Raw genomic sequence first — 24,654 nt, 5'->3', positions numbered from 1 at the left:
CATGTGTTAAGTAGGGAAGATTAAGTCGACTTGTAGGTGTTGTACAATCCAAGAGATTCGGCTCCGGGACCCAAACTTTCCTAGGATTGTAAGACATAACCCAACTCGATCCATCACAACAATAATTGCTTGCTTATAATTTGAGAACATGTTTGTATGATCATATCCCATGAATCCCCTATGAACCCATGACACCCTAGTGCTTTTAATCAATTGTTTACACCCTTATTTCATTTATCTTGCTAGTTTATTTTCATTGTTATTTTAGTTTAGTAACCTTCTACATCAACCCAATTTGTGACACCCCCTAGACACCGCTAGTTACAATAGAATCTTCATTTCAATACCCGTCCCTTGGGATCCGACCTTTACTTGCCTCTTTACTAATTGTAGAGTTGTTTGTGAAGTATAAATTGTGTTTTGTATCGACCATTGACCAACGACCACATATGTTTAATTGTGAACACCAAATGGCTCCGATCAACAAGACAGGCCGTGCTTCAGGTGAGGACGAGTGGATCCTGGTGGGAGTTGCAAGCATGATCCGTGCATGTCCCTCGGGAGTTGCATTTCCTCAAGTTTCTCTTAGGGTCTTAATAATCATTTAAACCCTTAGTAACCCTAATCCTTGTACTTAATTTTAGTATAAATACCCCTTTGTACTACCTAGATTATCATCCAATCTTAATCAAGTTTTAATAGCAGCTTAATCAATTCTTAATCCTCTCTTAATTTAGTTATAATACATTTCTCAATATTAATCACATATTAATCTTTCCTTAATTTCTCAATTGTTCTTAGTTTTATTTGGGGAATTAGAAGATTATTGGGGTTTATTGGTGGATTGACAACCTTCCATCAATCATCAAGATTACTTCTATTATTCTTTGCTTTATTATTTGGATCATCTCATATAGGTATAATCTCTTTTACCCTTGTTTAATTATTGTTAATCACATTATTTATTCATCATGTTTTGCTTTGTTAGTATGATTGACAACCTTATTAGCATGCTAAACTTGATCATGGGTGAGTAGTTCCTTAGCTAGGGTTAATGGGGAATTAGGGGAAACAAACATGGGAGTTAATCAATGCTTAATCTAATATGTTTTCATAATTAATTTGCTTGCTTGTTGTGATTTCAACCTATGTACATGTTATATTTGATGAAATGCGATGTAATACTCCGTATTTTAATAATAGATTGTAAAGATAATTTATGTAATTTAATAATTAACTAAAAGACATTTCTAATAGTAATTATAATAAGATGTTAATTACATAATAAATTAATAATGCAAGTCGGGAATTGGGTTTAGCTAATATTTAGCATTGGGCCGTGTGCCATTGTTGTTTGGACCGAAATCTATTAAGTTGGTACGAGTGTAATCGGGAATTAATAATAAGTAATATGAGAATAATATTATATAAAGGTAATTATAATTATAATAGTGATAATAAAATTATGGCAATAATAAAATAGTAAATATTATATGAGGTAATTATAATTGTGATAGGATTAATAGTATATGATAAATAATAATGATTTAATTATAATGACAATTTCTATATTAATTAGAATAAGGAAAGTTACATAGTTTCCTAATTGGCCTCGTATTCTCTAAATCTTACACTATAAATACCACCTCAAATCTGAGAAATAATTCACAATTAAAAAGAAGAAGCTTTAGGAGACGGAAGAGGAAGGAATTAACATAAACCAATTAATCAACTCGAGGTAATTATCCGTCTTAAATCAATTTATATTCGTTTCATGTGAGCATCTTTAAGACAACCGTATGACTTGTATAGACCGCCATAGGACACGGGATTTGGACCTAGAGCGACCTTGCACTGCAAATTTTCTGACTTGACCATAGTTGACCGTCGTTGACCTTGTTACGGTGTCTTTTGGGGCGGTTGAAAGACGGCTGGGCAGAAGGGTTATACGGGTTGGTTGTGGGTATTTGGGATGGTTATTTGACTCACTAATTGGACACGCCTTGACCTGGGGTTTGGGTGGTTGATGTTGGCGGCGGGGGGCGGTTATGCTGGTGGTGGTTGGGTGGTCAGGTATGGTGGTTTGTGCGGTGGTGACGGGAAATAGGGGAGGAGCTGCTGTTCTGGGCAGGCGGTTTTCGGGGGGGTTTTAGGGGTTGTAGGTGGCCTGGTTAGGGGGGTTTCTGGGTGGTCTTTGTCGAGGGAGGATAGGGGAGTTGATTGGTGGTTGTAGGTGGCGGTGAAGGTGGCGTTAGGTGGTGGTTACTAGCGTGTTTTATGGGGGTGTCAGGTGGGTGTTGCGGTTGGTGTCGTGTGATAGGACGTGGGTTTGTGGGTTGTTGGTGGTGGTGTAGCTGGCGGTTTAGGGTGAGTTGGGTGCATGGGGTTGCAGGCTAGGGGTGTCGAGGCTGGGTGGTGGCTGTGGTGGCTTGTGGTGTCGGGTTTGGTGGGTTTTGTGAGGGGTGTTGGTCACGGTTTATAAACCGTGTATGGGGTGATGTGTGTTGTTTTTGAGCCGGGTTTTATTTGGGTAACTCGAGTTATAATTGAATCGGGTTTTTAAGTACCGTAGACCTTTAATCGTAATAATAAATAATAAATTTGAATAATAAATATAAATTTATAAATAGTAATTTGAAGTAATAAATAATTGAATTGAATTATAATGTTTTGATTAGGTGACGGTTGTGAAGAATTATAATCGAATCGGATTGCTTTATTTATTGGATTGCTTGAGCTGCGTAGTTGGAATTTCTTGCCAGATAGGATAATCTACTCAACTGATTGTGTAATTGGTGTTATTTATCATACGGTTATGATATATGGTTGACGGGCAATTTAATTTGTGATGTTATTTAATTGGATGGTTTATATACATGATTGTCGTGTTTAATTACGAGGATGGTTTATGAGAATTGGACTGCCCCAGGCTTAGTCTCTGGTGGATAACGTGAGTGGTGATTGGACTGCCCCAGGCTTAGTCTCTGGTGGATAACGTGTGTGAATAATTGGAAGGCCCCAGGCTTAGTCTCTGGTGGATAACGTGGATAGTTGATGTTGAGATGGGACATGTGAACAGTTGAGATTGGAATATTGACAGTTGTGAGAGATTGGTTGTTTTAATATATTTTATCCTACTCAACCATTGGTTGACGTGTTTGCTTCTGTGTCAAAATAAAATTGATGCCTGCTTTAATTGATGGCATCCTGTGGTGAACCATTTAATATTTCCGGTTAAATGGGGAGCAGATTTAAATAGCAGGTTTTGAGTTAGCTGACTTGGGAGCTTATGGAAATGCGTGAGGACTTGGATAACCTGCCTAGATGTCTAGACCACATAGTATGTTTTATCACTTTATTTATTTCCGCTGCGAGATGTATTTATTTTTATACTAAGTTTTAGTTGGATGATTTGTAATAAACATGTAATCATTAAAGTTTTAATTTAAAGTACTTTGGTTTGTTGTACTTTGTTATACACTACCTCGGGAAACCGAGATGGTAACAGTCCTATTTATTGGGAATGTCTAGCTAAAGGCTCCTGAATAAATGGGGGTGTTACAAAGTGGTATCAGAGCAAAACGATCCTCAGGCCTAACCAATGAATAATAATGAATTTAGGATGTGTCTAAATAAAATGAACCCCGGGTAGAAACTGTTAGGAGCCCCTCTTAGTACGGTTAAGAAGCGCGCCTTAATTCGTACCATGGCCCTCTCAGCTTTGAACCGGGAACCTTGAGAGACATTTCAGTGTGGGGTAATTAAAATGAATATAGTATATTTCCTTTAGGAATTTGTTTGTCTTGTTTGTATGACTGTTTTCGTTAATGATTACGGATGATTCCTTTTAAGTATTGTTATGAGCATGTTGATATGGGGAAGGTATGTTGGAGGTATGAGTATGCTTAATATGTGAAGCGTTGAAAGAATTGCATGAAATCGTGAAGAATGCAATTTTGGTTGATTTCTCGAAATTTTACCCTTGATTGTTTTGGCTGCCATTTACTACCTGTTTAAAATTATCGTATGCAAATTTTATGAGTAATATCTTTATGAGTTAGCTTTCGTATGCCACTGGTCTCATGATCCAATAATATACGGTTTAGGAGAAATAAATATTTTAGTGGACAGTAGTCGAAATGTTCCTGTACAGTGACGTTTTCGCGCCATGTTTTTGTAAAATTTGTCATTTAAAAACTGCTTAATTATTTGTTATAATTCCAATGCCACTGGTTAGTAGACTCATGTATGTTTCTAAATTGGTGAGCCACGTTTTAAGAAAATATATTGACAATTTATGGTGATTTTTACAATTTGACCTAAGTTTCTGACAAGTTGCTGTAAAATTTCTGTTTCGACAAAGTTGTTTGTAAAATGCATTATAAATGGATCTTTTGAGTTTTTGACTTGGTTATTTTTCTCATGGTTTATTAACTCTCTATATTTTCTAAAAAGTATAAGTTCTATAGACTTAATTATGTTATTATTTATTTATGATTTTTAGAAGTAACAACATGTTTTCTTAGCCTTTGGGAAATATGTAAGTCTTGTTTCTTGTCTTTTGCACTTGATACTATGATGTTGTCAATTATGTGAAGTAGGATGACATGTCTAGTGATATGCGGAATGTGTTTCCCTAAGCCCAAATATTTATATTAGTTGCATGCATGTTTATGTTAGATATCATTATTAAGAAAAGACTAAACCATTATGTGTATTTTGTTATAGACTATTATTTATTTTGGCTTGTGTTCGCCAGTAGTTAAGCAATAAGTTGGAATAAAGATTAATTCGAATACCTTATATGATGTGATTTGCTAGTAATTAAAAATTTTGTTATTTATTCAATCATTAATTCATGTTGGAAGCGATAAGTGTTCTATATTACCATATGTGTTTCATGGTTTTGTGGCATTATAATAATGATTTGATTGTTCCTATTTTTAGTATTCCGAACTTCGAGGACGAAGTTAAATTTTAGGGGGAAGGAATGTAATACTACGAATGTTTTGAGTTGTTGTTGTGATATATTGTGATGCGATTGGTATGGATGATAATCGTAAATGGATGATGGTGTTGAATGATAATGTTGGATGATGGGAGTTGTGGGCGAACTTCGGGACGAAGTTCATTTTAAGTGGGGAAGACTGTAATACTCCGTATTTTAATAATAGATTGTAAAGATAATTTATGCAATTTAATAATTAATTAAAAGACATTTCTAATAGTAATTATAATAAGATGTTAATTACATAATAAATTAATAATGCAAGTCGGGAATTGGGTTTAGCTAATATTTAGCATTGGGCCGTGTGCCATTGTTGTTTGGACCGAAATCTATTAAGTTGGTACGAGTGTAATCGGGAATTAATAATAAGTAATATGAGAATAATATTATATAAAGGTAATTATAATTATAATAGTGATAATAAAATTATGGCAATAATAAAATAGTAAATATTATATGAGGAAATTATAATTGTGATATGATTAATAGTATATGATAAATAATAATGATTTAATTATAATGACAATTTCTATATTAATTAGAATAAGGAAAGTTACATAGTTTCCTAATTGGCCTCGTATTCTCTAAATCTTACACTATAAATACCACCTCAAATCTGAGAAATAATTCACAATTAAAAAGAAGAAGCTTTAGGAGACGGAAGAGGAAGGAATTAACATAAACCAATTAATCAACTCGAGGTAATTATCCGTCTTAAATCAATTTATATTCGTTTCATGTGAGCATCTTTAAGACAACCGTATCACTTGTATAGACCGCCATAGGACACGGGATTTGGACCTAGTGCGACCTTGCACTGCAAATTTTCTGACTTGACCATAGTTGACCGTCGTTGACCTTGTTACAGTGGCTTTTGGGGCGGTTGAAAGACGGCTGGGCAGAAGGCTTATACGGGTTGGTTGTGGGTATTTGGGATGGTTATTTGACCCACTAATTGGACACGCCTTGACCTGGGGTTTGGGTGGTTGATGTTGGCGGCGGGGGGCGGTTGTGCTGGTGGTGGTTGGGTGGTCAGGTATGGTGGTTTGTGCGGTGGTGACGGGAAACAGGGGAGGAGCCGCATTGCAGGCGGCGGTTTTCGGGGGGGGGGGGGGGGGTTTAGGGGTTGTAGGTGGCCTGGTTAGGGGGGTTTCTGGGTGGTCTTTGTCGAGGGAGGATAGGGGAGTTGATTAGTGGTTGTAGGTGGCGGTGAAGGTGGCGTTAGGTGGTGGTTACTAGCGTGTTTTATGGGGGTGTCAGGTGGGTGTTGCGGTTGGTGTCGTGTGATAGGACGTGGGTTTGTGGGTTGTTGGTGGTGGTGTAGCTGGCGGTTTAGGGTGAGTTGGGTGCGTGGGGTTGCAGGCTAGGGGTGTCGAGGCTGGGTGGTGGCTGTGGTGGCTTGTGGTGTCGGGTTTGGTGGGTTTTGGGAGGGGTGTTGGTCACGGTTTATAAACCGTGTATGGGGTGATGTGTGTTGTTTCTGAGCCGGGTTTTATTTGGGTAACTCGAGTTATAATTGAATCGGGTTTTTAAGTACCGTAGACCTTTAATCGTAATAATAAATAGTAAATTTGAATAATAAATATAAATTTATAAATAGTAATTTGAAGTAATAAATAATTGAATTGAATTATAATGTTTTGATTAGGTGACGGTTGTGAAGAATTATAATCGAATCGGATTGCTTTATTTATTGGATTGCTTGAGCTGCGTAGTTGGAATTGCTTGCCAGGTAGGATAATCTACTCAACTGATTGTGTAATTGGTGTTATTTATCATACGGTTATGATATATGATTGACGGGCAATTTAATTTGTGATGTTATTTAATTGGATGGTTTATATACATGATTGTCGTGTTTAATTACGAGGATGGTTTATGAGAATTGGACTGCCCCAGGCTTAGTCTCTGGTGGATAACGTGAGTGGTGATTGGACTGCCCCAGGCTTAGTCTCTGGTGGATAACGTGTGTGAATAATTGGAAGGCCCCAGGCTTAGTCTCTGGTGGATAACGTGGATAGTTGATGTTGAGATCGGACATGTGAACAGTTGAGATTGGAATATTGACAGATGTGAGAGATTGGTTGTTTTAATATATTTTATCCTACTCAACCATTGGTTGACGTGTTTGCTTCTGTGTCAAAATAAAATTGATGCCTGCTTTAATTGATGGCATCCTGTGGTGAACCATTTAATATTTCCGGTTAAATGGGGAGCAGATTTAAATAGTAGGTTTTGAGTTAGCTGACTTGGGAGCTTATGGGAATGCGTGAGGACTTGGACAACCTGCCTAGAAGTCTAGACCACATAGAATGTTTTATCACTTTATTTATTTCCGCTGCGAGATGTATTTATTTTTATACTAAGTTTTAGTTGGATGATTTGTAATAAACATGTAATCATTAAAGTTTTAATTTAAAGTAATTTGGTTTGTTGTACTTTGTTATACACTACCTCGGGAAACCGAGATGGTAACAGTCCTATTTATTGGGAATGTCTAGCTAAAGGCTCCTGAATAAATGGGGGTGTTACATGCGAGCCTATGAATCCTTGCATTTTTTGACCATCCCTTATCTTTTCAATGAGGCTTGTAAGACACAAACGAACTCGAATCTCATTAGACCATGCATAGAGTTGAATAGGAGGAGACTAAGTCGACTTGTAGGTGTTGTACAGTTTAGACGACTTAGCTCCGGGACATAAATTCTCCTAGGGATTGTAAGATATACACTAACTCGATCCCATCATAAACAATAAGGGCTTGCATCTATTTGAGAACATGTTTGTATAATCTACTTTCATGAATCCCCTATGAACCCATGACACTCTAGTGCCTTTAATCAATTGTTGACAAACCCTTTATTTGCTTTACTTTGCTTTCATTAATTTAAATTCATCTTGTTGATTAGTTAGACTACATCTCATCTCAACCCATAATTTGTGACACCCTAAGACATAGCTACTTGCAATTGAAAATCTTACATCAATACCCGTCCCTTGGGATCTGACCTTTACACTCTTTGCTAAGAGTAGTTTGTGAAGTTATAAATATTGTTTTGGTTGGTAGCTTTTGACGACGAGTTGTAACTACACCACGAAGCAAAAAATTTGGACAGTAGCTTTTTCGCACGGTGCGAATTTTGGGGATGGATTTTTCGCACAGTGCGATTTTTCCTCTGCCCTCCGTATTGCTTTGTTTTCGTCCCACTCGTCCATTGGTGGATTCTCCTTCAAATCTTGGATAGTCTCCTACAAATCACAAGACAAATCATACCTCAAATCCTCCCCAACCATTCCATTAGTTAAAGCAACATCTAAGGTGTCACTTTTACACAATTCATAGACGGTTTGAATGATTGCTTCAAAAATCACTAGAAAGCATAGAGAAGAGGTCTCGGTGGGGGTATTTCATGGCTTAAAAAATGTTATACTTGATCACTTGGCCTTCAAATTCCACAGTAAGACATCCACTTTTGACATCTATCTTTATAGTAGAAGTGTTCATGAAAGGCCTTCCCAACAAGATAGGAGTGGAGCCTTTTTCGGGTTCCATTTCAATTACATAGAAATTGGTGAGAAAAGTCATGTCTCCCACCTTGACCATCACATCCTCTATAAGGCCTTTGGGATAAATATTTGACCTATCGGCCAATGAAATGACCACACGAGTCAGTTTCAAGGGTCTCAACTTAAGAGGCTCGTAGATGTAACTAGGTAAAACATTGATCGATGCTCCCAAATCAAGCATAGCCCTTTGATAATCCAATTCACCAATCTTGCAAGGGGTAGTGAACATGCCCGGATCACCGCATTTTTGGGGCAAACGTTTTGATAAATTGCCGATACATGTTCATTAGCCCTCACTTTCTCATACTCTTTGCCTTATTGGCCCTCGTAGTAGTGCACAATTCTTTCAAAAATTTAGCATGTTTTGGCACACTACTAAGAAAATCAAGAAGTGGAATGTTTACCTGCACTTTACGAAAGATATTGTAAAGGCTTGAAGTCTTCTTATCCATTACCCTTGTTTCATTTAAAGCACTTGGAAAGGAAGCTTGTGGTTTGTATTCCGGGAGTGGTTCATTAATCCTCACTTGCTCGGGTGTAGATGCTTTCCCATGTTCCACCATCACTTCAATTTCATCTTCAAATACATCCTCCACTTTATAAACAACCGGAAGAGGCTTTGATTTCTTAGGATCCTTGGGTGACTCTACCAACTCCTTACCATTCCTCATGGAAACCGCTTGTACTTGTTCCATGGTAGGTGGAGGAATGGTATGAGAAGAGAGACTCCCTCCTTGAGTAGGTTGTTTGGTAAGTGTGTTGAGAATTTGACCCACTTGAGTCTCAAGGTTACCAATCAAAGAGTCGGTGAGCCGATTTTGTTGAAGCATGGCGTTTTGAAACTCTTTGGTATTAGCTTGAAACGCTTTGGTATTTGCTTGCAAAGCTTGGGTGTCTTTTGCATTGCCACTTGATTCATGGCAAGTGTTTTCATCATATCTTCCAAAGAATTTTGTGATTGATTTTGAGGTGGCTTTTAAATTGAAGAGTTTGATGGTCCTCTTTGGTTTTGATTTTGGTTTTGGTTGCTACCCCACCCAAGATTAGGATGAGCTTTCCACCCCTCATTATAAGTATTGGAGAAGGGGTCAAATTTCCTAAACCCAAGAGCCTTCACAGCTTCATTTCCTTCTTCCGTTAACAAAGATGGACACCCATCGGTGGGAAGGGTTGGTTCATTACAAAGGCCACAAAATTTCACATGAGATGTACTCCCATTTCCTTTTGCGAGTTCCTTAACCAACTACCAAGTTGGTAAGAAAATCAACTTTGTCTTCGATGTGGTTGAAGTTTTGCTTTGAAGAAGATGCTACACTTGCCTTCTTGATTCTCTTTCCAAACTTCCTAGAGCTTCCCACTAACCTTTCAATCAAATCATTTGCTTCTTGGACCGACATGTACTCAATTCCAGCTTGGGTGGCGGCCTTAATCATCCTACGCTACTACAATTGATCATTTAGGCCACGGCTAAATTCATGGCACAAGTGCTAAATTTCTATGTCTAAAGTACTTTGCCACGGGAATACCTTTCGTGGCACAAGTGGCCGTGGCTAAGAAATAGTCACGGGAAAAACAAGAACGTGGCTAGAATTAAATTTTTAGTCACAGATTCCCTCGTGGCTAATAACTCCCGTGGCAAAAAAGTTATTCCCGTGGAAAAAAATAATTCCCGTGGAAAACAAAACATATAAAAAATAAATAAACAAAATGTAAAATATTATTTTTTTATTAATAATTAAAATGTTTTCACATATGGAAACATGTCAAGCTTTGGTACTTGCTTTGCTAGTTAATTCGATTTATTCGATCGTTACTTGCATTCATTAGTCATGCACATGTGCAAATTGGAAAATCTTCCCAGGAGGTCACCCATCCCAAGACTAATCTCACCTGAGCACGCTTAACTATGAAGTTCTTATGATGGGCTACCTAAATTGAAACTTAACTTTGTTGATATAGCTAACATTTTGAATCCTTTTTGTTCCGGGTGTAATTTCGGAGCAGGATTATGACCACTTGAGCTTGTTGAATGACGTCGTTACTTGTCTCTTCCTTTCGCTCTCTCCTGTAAAGATGAACAAACTGAGGGCTCGGCTTGGTACCGAGCGTACTCACTCCGACGCTCAAGTCAGTAAACTTAAAGGGATAAGTTGTATGTTATCTTGGCAAAGTATATTGTAGAGAGATAAGGGAGTTTATACCAGATTATTAGATGTTTTTCGGATAGTTTTGGGATCCTTTTCTCAATGAGAGAAGTGGAGTATTTATAGACTTTCACCTTTTGTCACGTAGTGGCCAAGTGGCTAGCAGGTGGAAAGACTATCTTACCCTCGGCCGAGGGACCCATGTCGGGCCGGCAGGCCTGGTTGACGCCTAGCCGAGGGGACTGGATGTGAGTACGCGGATATGCCTCTCGGACGGCTAGTTTCCGAGACCGAGACCCAAGTGACAGGCCGACAGGCTATGTCGGTTATGCTGTTAATACGTTGACTTGCTGTCTTTTAGTTTTGACCTTGCTCAATATGTTGACTCGGTCAGCGGGTGCAGAATATGCCCCATCAATTTGCCCCCAGCGTAGTTTATGCCGTGGTATGGACCTTCGATGAGTGTTGAGCGTATTCTGTGCATGTTGAACTTCTTCCTCGGCTTGGTTATGTTCAGGCCGTACCGTATCCCCCCTCCACATGGTTGTGTAATGGACATCCAATGTGGAAAAGAAAATGGCGCTGGCCGAGACCAAGGTTGAGGATGCCGTGTGCTTTTGATTGCCCCGGCCGGTGCAGCCAAGCTTGGTTGATCAGCTGGCCGTTAGCAAGTAGATACCATGGAGCGTGTCGAAGAAGATTCATCACTGTATGTCGATTGACCTTTCGTGGCTGCATGCTTGACACGTGGCTTGGTGCTGATTGATGGACGGTTCATGGGCTTTGCTCTGATTAGTCCACTGAATGGGCTTTGCTCTATAAATAGAGCAGTTAGCCCCTCATTTTGGCCATCAAACTTCATTTTCTCAAAAAATTTCCTCTCTCTAGTCTTTTTGAAGAAACTTCTCTCTAGTTTTCGAAGCGTTACTCGGCGTAACACTATATTCCAAGGTAAACAAACAAATTCTTCCCCACCTTTTTACTTGTTAATTAATTGCTGCTGATGCTCTTCCTAGTACCTCTACTCCGGGGGGCGAACAGCCGCATCCTGATGAACAGGAGCCACTGGTTGTCACCCCGATAGGGTTCGGGGGGCGCTTGTCGCCTTCTCCTGAAATTGATGAGAAATTTTTGGAGGGTATTGATGATGATGATGAGAAAAGGACCCATTCTGACGTAGAGAGGCCGCATTTCTCGTGGCACGGCGATGCCTGCTCGATCAATCCTGATCGTGTTTGGACAAACAAGTTCGCTAGTTGTTCCGGGCCTGATCTTTTTGAAGACCATTACTCCTTCGGCATGGGGTATGGAATCATTGTCCCTGAGGGTGATCAGGCAGTCTGTTGCCCTCCCGAAGGTTGTATCGGCGTGTACATCAGACATCTGGAGTATGGGCTCCGATTTCCTCTTAATGAACACGTCGCCGCCATAATCAAAGCTATGAACGTCGCCGTGGCACAACTGCATCCGTTGGCCATTAGGACTATTATTGGCTTTGTATGGTTATGTCTTTTTAAAGGGGAGGCCCTGACGGTGAACCTCTTCCGCCGGCTCCACCATCTTCGGCAGACTACCCTAGGCGGCTCGGGGTGGTACAGCATACAGACTGAGCCGGGTTACGTCACCGTCTCCAAGCTGACATCTTGCAAGGACTGGAAGGGGCGGTGGGTATATGTTGAGGTTCCGGAGGACTATCCACTGTCCCGGTCCTTCCAGAGCCGCGTCAATTTGCGGTGTGAGAGTCAGGGGGAGCATGATAGATATTTCTCCCGGAATAAGCTTAAGATGGTCGCCAAGAAGGTCTATCTTAAAGAGGACGAAGAGCGGGCAATGAGCCTGTTCGAGGCTGAGAAGGATGGCACGCCGAAGGGCTGGATGCCCCTGACGCAGATCGTCCTTCAAGACGAGCCGCTTTGCCACGTCGGCCTCATACCGGCCCTCGGCCAGGGTGAGTGGGGTCGGTGTGAGGCCCACCTTTGCTTTTTATGCTTCTGTATTTGAGCCTTAGTTTACTTCCTTTGCTTAACTGTTGACTTTGTTTCTTGCAGATCGATTTGGCCGGGATCTCTCCGTCTCCATCCTAAACAAGTTGGGACTCGACCAGGACGGGAGAGTTGTTGAGCTGCATCCTAAGGCCGCGCCACGTGATCGCAGACCGGCCCCTCACGAACTTATGGAGCAGGCGATGAAGGCAATGGATGTGGCGGCGGCTCAAGCGGAGATCGGCGGTAACGTGCCGCGCCGGAGACCAAAAACAACGTCTACGGCGGCCACGACGCCAACTCCCACACAATCTCCAATCCCGGCAGTCCAAAAGGATCAGGTGGTCGTCAATGTTGACGAGGACGTCACCGTTCTGGAGGGTCCTCCTACTTCACATAAGAGGAAGGAAGCAACGCCTGCTGCTGCTGTTACCGAGGCAGGGAAAGAAAAGGGGTCAGCCGGCCCTCTGTCCAAGAAGGCCAGAACTGGTACGGATCTAACCCATGGCTCGGATTTAGCAGGTTCTTTAGGCGTTCCTGATGACAGGCTCTCTGACATGTCAATGAATGTTGACATGGATGCTTTGTCTGGGTTTTTTGTAGATCAGCCGTCGCCGGCTGTCGTTCTCACTGAACGGCAATTGGAGAAGCAGCCTGTGCAGACGGGCGATCAAAATGTCACCGCCGACTCCTCATCCCAGAAGGTTTCCCCCGCTCAGCTTAGGGCGGAAGGTATAAGGTTGTCCAAGAGGCTGGTGAAGTGGGCTGAACTAGCCGGCGCTCATGTTATCGAACAAGAAAAGGTCATGGCTCAAGCTGCCCCTGCGCTTGAACGGCTTAGGCTCGAACTTGCTGCTTCTAAGAAGGAGGCCGAGAGGACGATGAAGGACTTCCAGGCCGCCATGAAGGACTTCCTTGCTGAGTGAAAGATTAAGGAGGAAGTCGAGAAGCTGGTCCTAGCCGAGAGAGCCAAGGTTGAGGCTGCATTGGCTGATGCCGCTAAGCTGCGGGAGGAGAAAACCAAATTTGAGGGCGGCTATCAGGCTATGGTTGATCAGAGGGAGAGATGGAAGTCCCTGCATTCGGCCGAGGCGAAGGAGCACAAGGGCACAAAGGCTATCCTTGCTCAGAGGGAGAAGGATATTGAGACGCTGAAGACCGTCATCATCCCTGACATGTGTGCCCGGTACCGGGACCAAGCTGAAGATGCTACCAGGGATGCAATTAAAGAGCTCCTTCCTGAAGGCTCCTTCCCGTGGCAAGATTTTGACCGGCTTCTGGATGAGAAGTCCGTTGCTGCGGAGGCCAAGGCCGCGGATGAGGCGAAGGCGGCGAAGGCCGCTCAGGAGGCTGCGGAGAAGGCGGCCCGGGATGCTAAGGTGAAGGAGGCCAGAGAGGAGGCTGAGAGGGCAAAGGCAAGTGAAGCTGCCAAGCTTTCCTCTGGGCCGCCCACCGTTGGTGATGCTGCTACTGCTGCCGGTGGCGAGCAGCAACAAGCATAGGGAGACGGGCGGTCGTCACCAGATTCACCCGGCCCTTCTTACAGCTTCAGCTGTTCGGGGGCCAACTATTGAGCCTTTCCTCCCTGCCATCCTTCTGGCGCTTCAAGTCTTATGTTTGTAACCTTTTGTTGTTCCTTCTTTTTTGTTAAACTTTGGTAGGTTGTGTTTAGGCTATCCCAATGGGGACGACCGTCGACTTTGTTTTGCCCCACCTGTAAACATTTTTAATAAAGTTTGTCTATTTGCCTTCGGCTTGGCCGGGGCTTTGATCTCATTCTCCATTGAGTTGTCTTCTTACGTTTTTAACATATTGAGCGCTTTTTCGTTTTACCTTCGGCTTGGCCGAGGCAGTTAGATTGCGTATCTCAACTGTACTTAAACGTTTTTAAACATGTTGGCATGTCGGTCGCTTCCTCCTCCACTCCCGGTCTTAGCCGAGGCGGTCAGATTTGCGCTTCCCAACTGCTGTTGTGAACATGTTAGCGTATCGGTCGTTTCCCCGTCACTCCCGGCTTTGGCCGAGGCAATCGAGATTACGGCTCGACAGCGTTCGTATCAATAGACATATTGATCGCCCTCTGCCACTCCGGATTGGCGGGCGATCAGTTGCGTTCTCAATCGTACTCATATGTTCTTAAGCATGTTGGTCGCTTTCGAGTATCAATCGCATTTGTAGTGACTTGCCGGGCGGCGTCTACTAAGCATGTTGGCCGCTTTCGCAGTATCAATCGCCATTGCGATGTTGATCGCCGGCTTTGGCCGTGGCGTCTACTAGTGACTGCCCGGCTTTGGCCGTGACGTCTACCTTGGTACGACTACGGAGGGGACTCTTCATTTTGATGGAAAACTTGGATCACTCTTCATTAGATATAATCACGCGTTGGGGTCCCCACAACGGTCTCGGACACCTCCGCCGCTATATGAAATATTTCCTAAGGTTGTCTATGTTCCAGTGGCTCATTAGAGGCACTCCCTCCATGTCTGTCAGCCGGTATATCCCCGGCCTCATTTCTTCAACCACCCTGTAGGGTCCTTCCCAGTTGGCCGTCATTTTACCATGGATATTTCCTTTGTTTGTTGCGGCCGACTTTCTCAGGACTAGATCTCCTACTCTTAAGTCCCTTTTGTGGACCCTACGGTTGTATGCTCTACTCATTCAGTTTTGATATACTGCCAAGTTGAGCCGTGCCGTGTCTCGACTTTCTTCGACCAGGTCTAGGGAGGTTCTCAGGCCTTCCTCATTTTCAACTGGGTCAAAGGTTTGCGTTCTGAATGTCGGCACCGTTGCTTCAATTGGCAGGACGGCTTCAGACCCATAGACTAGGTGGAATGGACTGTACCCTGTTGCTTCCTTTTCCGTGGTTCGAAGTGACCACAGGACGCCGGGTAGTTCATCAGCCCGTCTTCCTTTTAGATCTTCAACCTTATTTTTCAACCCGTTCAGTATTGTTTTATTAGCTGTCTCCGCCTGCCCGTTGCTCTGAGGGTGGCAGACGGAGGAGTATGCGAATTTGATATCGAGCTCTTCCAGCCAATTCATCACCATGTCACTCCAAAACTCTCGGCCGTGGTCAAATACCATGACTTGGGGTAACCCAAAACGAGTTATGATGTTCTCCCAAATCGCCTTTCTTACGGCCGCCGTGGTCTTGGCAGGTACCGCGACAGCCTCGACCCATTTGGTGAAGTAGTCAACGGCGACGATCAGGTACTTCCTTCCTCCGGAGGCCGTCGGAAATGGTCCTAGTAAATCCATCCCCCATTGTGCAAATGGTAGGGGACTAAGTACCAGTTGCAGGTCTCGGGAAGGTGCATGTATTACCGGGGCATGCATCTGACAATTCTTGCACTTCTTGGTTTTGGCCCTGGAATCTTTCAGCATGGTAGGTCAGAAGTAGCCAGCTCGGAGAGCTTTGTGGGCTAGCGTTCTCGCCCCCATGTGATGTCCGCAGATGCCTTCGTGAATCTGTGTCAGTATAAGCTCCACGTCGGCTGGGCCGACATATTTCAAGAGTGGTCTTATCACGGACCTTCTGTATAATTCTCCTTCGAACACCAAGTACCTTGCGGCGATCCTTCTTATCTTCTGAGAGAGACTGCGGTCCTCCGGTAACTCTTTTGTAAGCTTGTATTTCATTATCGGAGTCATCCACGTCGTCTCGGCTTCGATGTCGCCCACCATGCCAACGGTCTCAGTGATGCTTTTAGCATTTCTGATATCCACCAGCACGGTTCGACTGACATTCTTGATGCTTGAACTGGCAAGTTTTGAGAGAGCGTCGGCTCGGTTGTTCTCAGACCTGGGGATGCACTGTATTTGGAAAGATTTCAATTTTGCGGTGTCAGCTTTTACCCTTTCCAGGTACATTACCATCCCATCGTCTCGAGCCTCATACTCTCCTCGGATTTGATTAGTCACTAAGAGTGAGTCTGTTTTTAACACAATGTGCTCCGCCCCGGCAGCTCTAGCTAACTCGACTCCGGTCATCACCGCCTCATATTCGGATTCGTTATTTGAGGCCGAGAAGGTAAACTTCAAGGCGTACTCAAACTCGTCTCCGTTAGGGCTGGTGATAAGGATGCCGGCTCCTGAGCTGTTCGCCGTGGAGGACCCGTCGGTATACACCTCCCACACCCCGGGATGTGACTCTTCTTGATATGTGCACTCAACCAGGAAGTCTGCAAGCGCTTGCCCCTTTATCGAAGGCCTCGGCTTGTACTGAATGCCAAAGCCGGACAGCTCCACCGCCCATTTGATAAGTCTGCCGGATTTTTCCAATTTTTCTAACGCTTTCTCCAATGGCTGGTCAGTTAAGGCCGTCACGGGATGCGAGTCGAAGTAGGGTTTCAGTTTCCTTGCGGCAACGACGACGACGAGGGCTGCCTTTTCGATTAGTAGGTAATTTCTTTCGGCGGCCAGCAGTGTATGGATGATAAAGTAAATTGGGTGTTGCTGCTTATTTTCTTCCCTGACGATTACGGCACTGACCGTGGCCGAGGTAACTGCTAAGTATAGATATAGCGTCTCCCCCAGCGTCGGCCTGGACAGGGTCGGAACTGTTAGAAGGTGGGCTTTCAGCTGCTTGAAAGCCGTGTGATGCGTGTCATTTATATGATGTTTTACATCTCTTTTTACACGCATTTCAGAGCTCATTTGTGTAATATTTGTTGCTTTTCTCCCTATTTCCGTCTACTTCCGTATTTTGTACTTTATTGCAGAAATGTGAAGAATTCGACGGGAAATCAAGCCAAATCCGCCCCCGAGTGATCTGCATTGCAAATGACGTAAAAGAATCACTTAAGGAACGAGCTTGGTGCGCAATCCAAGGCCCAAAAGACAAGTCCACGTACTTCAAGAAGTCAATTAGCAGCTCAGCCAGTCGATCGACTAGCCCTATCAGTCGACCGACCATCTATCGGGATCCCGGTTACATTGCGAGACCCGTCGATCGACCTCCCTGATTAGTCGATCGACCACATCGCTGTTTCAGACGAGAATTAAAAGATCGAGAACTAAAGGCCCATTGTGTTTAGGTTTTGGAATAAGATGTTACGTATATTTCCTATATAACGTAACCTAGATATTCAGAAGGAGGATCATCTAGCTTTTATCAATTTGCATCAAATTTACATTAAGTTTTCATTCAAAATTCTCTATCCACTACAACAAATAAGGTAATTGGCGACCATATAAGGCGACTGAGAACAGTCGCCATTTAGAATAAAGCGACTAAGACCCGTCGCCCGCACTTCGTAGCTGGGTTTGGTCGCTTTTGGCGACAGCGTTAAATCGCCAATTTCGGCGATCAATTTTTTAAAGCGGGCGAAAATTAAATTGCCGCCAAAATTGGCGATCATCATTAGTCGCCAATTTAGCGATCGCTATTTGTCGCCTTTTAAAAAAACACGTCATCTCCATATCCTCCAAAATGGCGACGGGTAATGGTCGCCATTTTGGCGACAGAACTTGGTCGCCATTTTGGCGACTGATATCCGTCGCCAATGGCACTGTTTTCCGTCGCCAACGTCCCTAAAATTAATTCATGATCAGAGACTTAGCGACGGAATGCCGTCGCCAAATGCCCAGTGTCCGTCGCCAAAATTACATGTTTTTTTGCCTAAAAATCGTTTTTGACCTAGCCAAATACGTAAAACCCGCAAATAAACCAACACTTCCAAAGAGAGAACACATGGGAAGCCAACACAACCAAACTTCATAAAGAAAATCAAGTTCCATACACACAACTACGAGTTCTACGAGTTTGGTCATCTAACATTATCCGGGAATAACTACGAGTTCTACTACATAACTACGAAACAGGGAAACTTGCTCCCGCTCCACTACCACCTCCATGATTAGGATCTCTAGGATCCTTTGGTTGCGGGCGCCACCCAGTGTTGCAATTGGCGAAGAAGGAGTTCATCCGTTCCATTTCCTCCTTCATCCTCCGAATTTCAGCATCTCTCTCGGCATCCCGCCTCTCCCTCTCGGCATCCTGCCTCTCCCTGGCGGCTAATTGAGCTTGGAGCACACTCACGACACTTGGGGTATAAGGTTGTTGTTGGGAGGAAATTGACCCTCTTCTTCTTGGAGTAGGGTAGAAAATCTCCTTTGCCGACCCGGCTCCATACACATCTCCTCTTTGGAACCCCTCAACAAGATCAAACCATAGCTCATTGTCATCAATTTCCGGGTTGTTCTTCCTACGGACAAGGAATTGTTCCTAAAAAATTGATAAAACATTAATGGTTAGAGGTTACTTATCTAAAAATTGATAAAACATATACTTTAAAAAGCTAAGAAATTTTTATTTTTTGACACTTACATATAACTGTTGATCTTTTTCCTTCGCGAAGATCAACTTGCCCTTGCTTGTCTTCTTTGCGTGAGTGTCAACAAAGAGATCAACAATCGTGGGTACCTTACCCTTATTCTTCTTGGTCTTCCGGAAAAAAAACAAGGAAATTGTTATTCAAACATGATAATTAATGAGACTAATTAAATTAGAAGACTATTAAATTAAAAGCTAAGACAAATAACTTACATCTAATACCACACGATCATGAAAAGATTGAGACCCTCCATAATGAGTAGGCTCAACTTCCGCATCCTTATCTCCTCCTTTCCTGTTGATCTTGTTCCGGGCCGATGCTTCCTTGAACTCAGGACTGTTCCGGTACTTGGTATATTCCTCATATGACGAACCTGTAATCAATAAAATAACAATTATTAATTAATATATTTTCAAAATATGTAATGAATTTTAACTAATTACGGGTATTAAAAGAAACTAAATACCTTTCATGAAAGATGGCGCCTTCTTCCTCTTAGACACCTTATACATGTTGTCCCTTAGCCTCTTCTTGCCAATGTCATTATACCTTTGCCAAACTAGGCGCTCAAGGTTGGTTGGCCAATAGAACACACGCTACAAAAAGTAAACACATAGATGAGAAACAAATTAATAATAAGGTAAAAAGAATAAATAAATTATATTTAATAATATATATTTTATAAATAGATACCCGGAAGTTGTTGAACCACATCTCCTTATCTTCATCACTAGCGTTACTCCAACAAGTAACGCCGTGTGTCATGTTCTCTTGGGTGCTATTAGTCACACCACGAACAACTGTTTGACTTCTAAACCTGAAATCAAACATGTTAAAAACATAATTATATAGGAAAAAAAAATAATGTATAATTAACATATGTCTAAAAAAAGTCATTTATTACTAAATAAAAAAATTACAAAATAGAATGAATAAAAAATTACCAAAGACCATTCGGATCAAGGATCATCCTGTTGTCAGTATGTCGGGGTATAGCAACCTCCTCCTCCTCCTCACTCACCTCCGTAGTAGAACGGTCAACGTCCTCCTCCCCGCTCTCGGGAGCTACTACCTCCCTCACTATAGCCTCCGCGCTGCCTACTTCCTCCAGGAGCCATGTGTACTACAATTGAATAAAAAGTGTTAGCAAATATTACAAGATAATTATTATAAGATACAAAAAAATAAAACCTAATAAACAAGTATAAAAGACAAAATAAAACGCTAATAATTGTTTCCAAATTTTGATATGTATACTTTTAATACCTTCTCTTACTCATCATCATCATCATCATCCTCATCTTCTTCTTCTTCTTCTTCTTCTTCTTCTTCCTCTTCCTCCTCCTCTTCTTCTTCTTCTTCCCCCTCTTCTATCCCATCCCTCTCCTTATCATTCTCTTCTTCTTCCTCTTCTAACTCCTCCTCCGCTTCTATCTCATTTGCATAAATAATTTCATCATGATCAACTGGGACAAAATGTTTCGATACAACCTCTTCTTGGAAAAAAGATGTATCAACTTCTGATCGTGCCTTTGTTTTAAAAACGGCCCACCATTGCTTTTGTTGTCTATCATTGCTTGTGCTCGGAAGAGATGCAAAATAAACTTGATGAGCTTGTTGTGCAAGTATAAATGGGTCATATTGAGAGTAGGTTCGAGTATGATTCACTTCCACGAGTTTGTAACGATCATGGACTCTCGTTCCAGCTACGGAATTATCCCTCCATTGAATCTTGAATAAGACGGTTTTATAACTCCTATCCCGGCCATTGTAGCACAACTCAAAGATATCCTCTAATATGCCATAATAATCATTGCCATCAAGAGAAGAAATAGTAACGCCGTAGTTGCATTTAGCCTTACTTTTGCCATAGTCAAATGTTTGAAACTTAAACCCATTAATTGAATATCGATTCCACGTCACAACCTTTCGAGAAGGACCTAAAGCCAAGCTTCTTATCACATCATCTTGAATATTTAGCTTACATACATGCTTCCGAAACCAGGCTGGAAATTGATCCTCATGCTTATGCCAAACATCCTCTCTGTTCACATTAGGGTGATCTTTAATGAAATCTGTCACAAATTGAGCTTCATATGGCTCCAAAACCTCACAATTAGATAGCACATAAAGGTGGGCACAGTTATACTCCTTGTCATCCAGAAATCTTGTTCCCCCGGCTGATGAACACCCTATTTCATCCTGCATTTGGAAACACTTGGGTATACTTGTGTCTAGTTCATCCGCTTCATCAATATTCAAGTATTTTGCTTTGGTCTCAATATGTTTTTCAAAATAAAGAGAGCAAAAATTGGCAATCTCTTCCGTTAGGTAGGCATTGCATATAGAACCTTCCACACGAGCTTTATTACCAATTTTTTTCTTCACATGATTAAGAAACCTTTCGAAAGGATACATCCACCTATATTGGACGGGTCCACCAACTTTAGCTTCATATGGCAAATGGATAGGTAGATGCTCCATCGAATTGAAAAAGAAGGCGGAAATATCATCTCAAGTTTACACAAAATTTCTGGTATTTGGTCTTCTAAACGACTCATGTCCTCAACCGATATCGTGGAGGAACATAAATCTCTAAAAAATTGACTTATTTCTCAGAATCGCATTCCAAACTCGTAGTCGGGAGTAAATTTTTAAAAGCCACGGGTAATAAGCGCTCCATGAAAACATGACAATCATGACTTTTCAACCCTTTCAACTTCAGTTCCTTCAAATCAACACAACGGCTCAAATCGGATGCATATCCATCGGGAAACTTCAAGTTTCCTATCCAATCGCACAATACCTTTCTTTGAGCTTTGTCAAGAGTAAATATGGCTTTTGGTTTAGCCCCATCCTTACGAATATGAAGTTTAGGACGATCACAAAATTTCTTCAATTCTATTCTTGAATTAATATCATCACGTGTCTTTCCTTTTACATCCATAATCGTATGAATAAGTAACTCAAAGAAGTTCTTCTCTATGTGCATCACATCCAAATTGTGTCGATCAACATTGTTTTCCAAGAGGGAAGCTCCCAAAAATACTTCTTTTAAACCAACCATTTTTTTCTTTTTCAACTCTTTAAACTCTTCTTCATCCCATCGACGTTGTTGGCAAATCACGTCATGACCTCCCATATCTCATCCCCTTAGAGTCGAACCGGAGCATTGTCACGCACCTCCTTACCTTTTAAGAAAGATTTCTTGTTCTCTCTATGAATATGTCCATCCGGTAAGAAACATCTATGACAATCAAACCAACTAATTTTTTTGGAATTAGGAAGATAAAATGCTTTACTCCTATCCATGCAATAAGGACATGCCTTTCGCCCGGTTTGCCCATCCCGATAGCATACCATATGCGGGAAAATCATTGATAGTCCATAACAATGAAGCTCTTAGTTGGAAATTTTGCTTCTTCGACACATCAAATGTTTCTACACCAACTTCCCACAAATACTTCAGTTCCTCCACCAACGGTTGTAAATAAACATCCAGATGGTTTTTTGGGTTATCAGGACCGGGAATAAGTAAAGAGAGGAAAATAAATTGTCTTTTCAGACAAAGCCAAGGAGGTAAGTTGTACGGCGTGGTCATTACGGGCCAACACGAGTAGTTTCTACCAAATCGACCAAAAGGGTCAAACCCATCCGTACACAAGCCAAGTCTCACATTGCGAGGTTCCTCGGCAAAATCGGGATATAACCTATCAAAACGCTTCCACTCCTCCCCGTCACTCGGATGACACATCTTTCCAGGTGTACGAGGATTTTCTTTGTGCCATCTCATTTGGTTGGCAAGATTTTTCGTGGCATACATTCTTTGAAGTCTAGGAGCTAATGGAAAATAAATTAATGTGTTTTCTGATATTGGTTTCTTTCTCTTTCCACTCCTTTTATTACCCTTCTTCCCCTTCAAAACAATATTTCCTTCACTTGTCTCATATCTATCACTTTGACATTTCTTACATTTGTCAAGCAAAGCATCATCTTTCCAAAAAGCATACATCCTTTAGGACATGCATCAATCTTTTCATGTGGAAGTTGAAGACCTTTGACCACTTTCTTGGTATTATAGAAATTTCGGGTCATAACATTATTATCGGGTATAACATCCTCAACCAACGTAGCAATACTATCAACGGCTTTAAATGGCATATTATACTCACATTTTAAAGAAACTATCCTGGATGCAACTTGTAACAATGTCATTCTACTCCCCTCATATAAGGTTTTTTCGGAAGCACTTAGCATGTCAAAAAAGGCTTTTGCTCTTGGGTTTGGTTGTTCTTCATCAATCATTGGTACACGGTCGTCATTAATGAAATCATTAGACTGAAAGGCATCAAGTACCATTTCTCTATATGGGTTCTCATTTTGTTGGATTTGAGGCTCTTCGGGATAATATTTTTCTCCATGGGAGATCCAATTGTAGTAGTTTGGAAAAAAACCATTTGTAACAAGATGCTCTTCTACTTCAATGTCAAATAAATATTTTAAGTTTTTACATTTAGTACAAGGACACCTAAGTTTATGTTGTTCCAAATCATATGAATCTTGACATCTAGCAAATTCAATAAATCCACGAACTCCCTTTACAAATCTAGCGATAGGACGTTTCTTCTTATCTACTCTTTCTTCGTACATCCAGCTACGTTCAGATCTCTTCATTTTAATCTATAAGCAATATATAGCAAACTAACCATTTTAAATAATAATATTTAATTTCAACAAAAAAAGCAATGGTTATCTCATCCTCCATTTTATGCTAATTTCAAGATTTCAATTGGGTCCTTATCACTCCAACCTAAACCCATCAATGTACGTTTCAAGTCACTAGCAAACACACATTTGTGAATTATTAATGAGAAAAAATTCGCAAAGAATTCCCCTTAGTTCTCCAAATACACAATGTGGAAAAGATACATATTCCACATATGTATTCAGAGAACATTGGAGAAATTTGCAACCAAATTCTTTTCTCATTAATAAAATCACAACTATGTGTTTACTACCTAAGTGACTTGAAACGTACAAAGACAGTCCCAAAATGGGGACTATTCAAGAATTGCTCCTAATGAGTAATTCTTGAACGGGTACTAGGTCATTATATATTAAACAAGTTGTCAAAATTATAAGGCAAATTTATACAATCCCCTAATCAAATGACATTACTAATTTAGCAAATTTATACATCATGCTCATTGTATTCAAGAAAAATGCTAATTAATTAACAAAGCCACGGGTAATTAAATTATTCTAACTTAATTAATTTGGTTAATTATACAAGTTGTCAAAAATGCTAATTTCTAACCCTAACTCAAATTAATTAACAAAAATGCTAATTAAATTACAACTACATACAATAATAAGCATCACTAATGTATAAATTACAACTAGATACTAAATAAGGATCACAACTTAAACAAAATATGAAGGATTGAAGTAATTAAATCGATTTGAGTCGAAAACAAACCTTTATTATAAACAAAGGGTCGGTAGGGATGTAGTGTGCGGATGGCGGCGGCGAGTGGTGGCGTCCGGTGGTCGTTGTAGTTGGTGGTGGCGTCGGAACTCTTGGCGATTTTTTTTTTGTTTTGTTGATAGATAGAATG

General features: G+C 41.4%; 1 protein-coding gene across 1 annotated transcript; it reads right to left on the bottom strand.

Annotated features, from left to right (window-relative positions):
• Positions 1-18,400: 18,400 nt before the first annotated feature.
• LOC141598396 (uncharacterized) lies at positions 18,401-24,654 on the bottom strand. Its single transcript, XM_074418148.1, has 7 exons — positions 24,516-24,654; positions 19,981-20,159; positions 19,730-19,853; positions 19,503-19,632; positions 19,249-19,409; positions 19,030-19,146; positions 18,401-18,927 (listed from the first exon to the last, which is right to left on the bottom strand). Exons 2-7 carry the CDS (start codon positions 20,004-20,006, stop codon positions 18,514-18,516), a joined length of 972 nt encoding a protein of 323 aa, XP_074274249.1. The 5' UTR covers positions 20,007-20,159; positions 24,516-24,654; the 3' UTR covers positions 18,401-18,513.

The sequence above is a fragment of the Silene latifolia genome, chromosome 9, assembly GCF_048544455.1.
Source record: "Silene latifolia isolate original U9 population chromosome 9, ASM4854445v1, whole genome shotgun sequence".
NCBI lineage: Eukaryota > Viridiplantae > Streptophyta > Magnoliopsida > Caryophyllales > Caryophyllaceae > Silene > Silene latifolia.
This window is presented reverse-complemented; position numbering and strand designations above follow the sequence as displayed.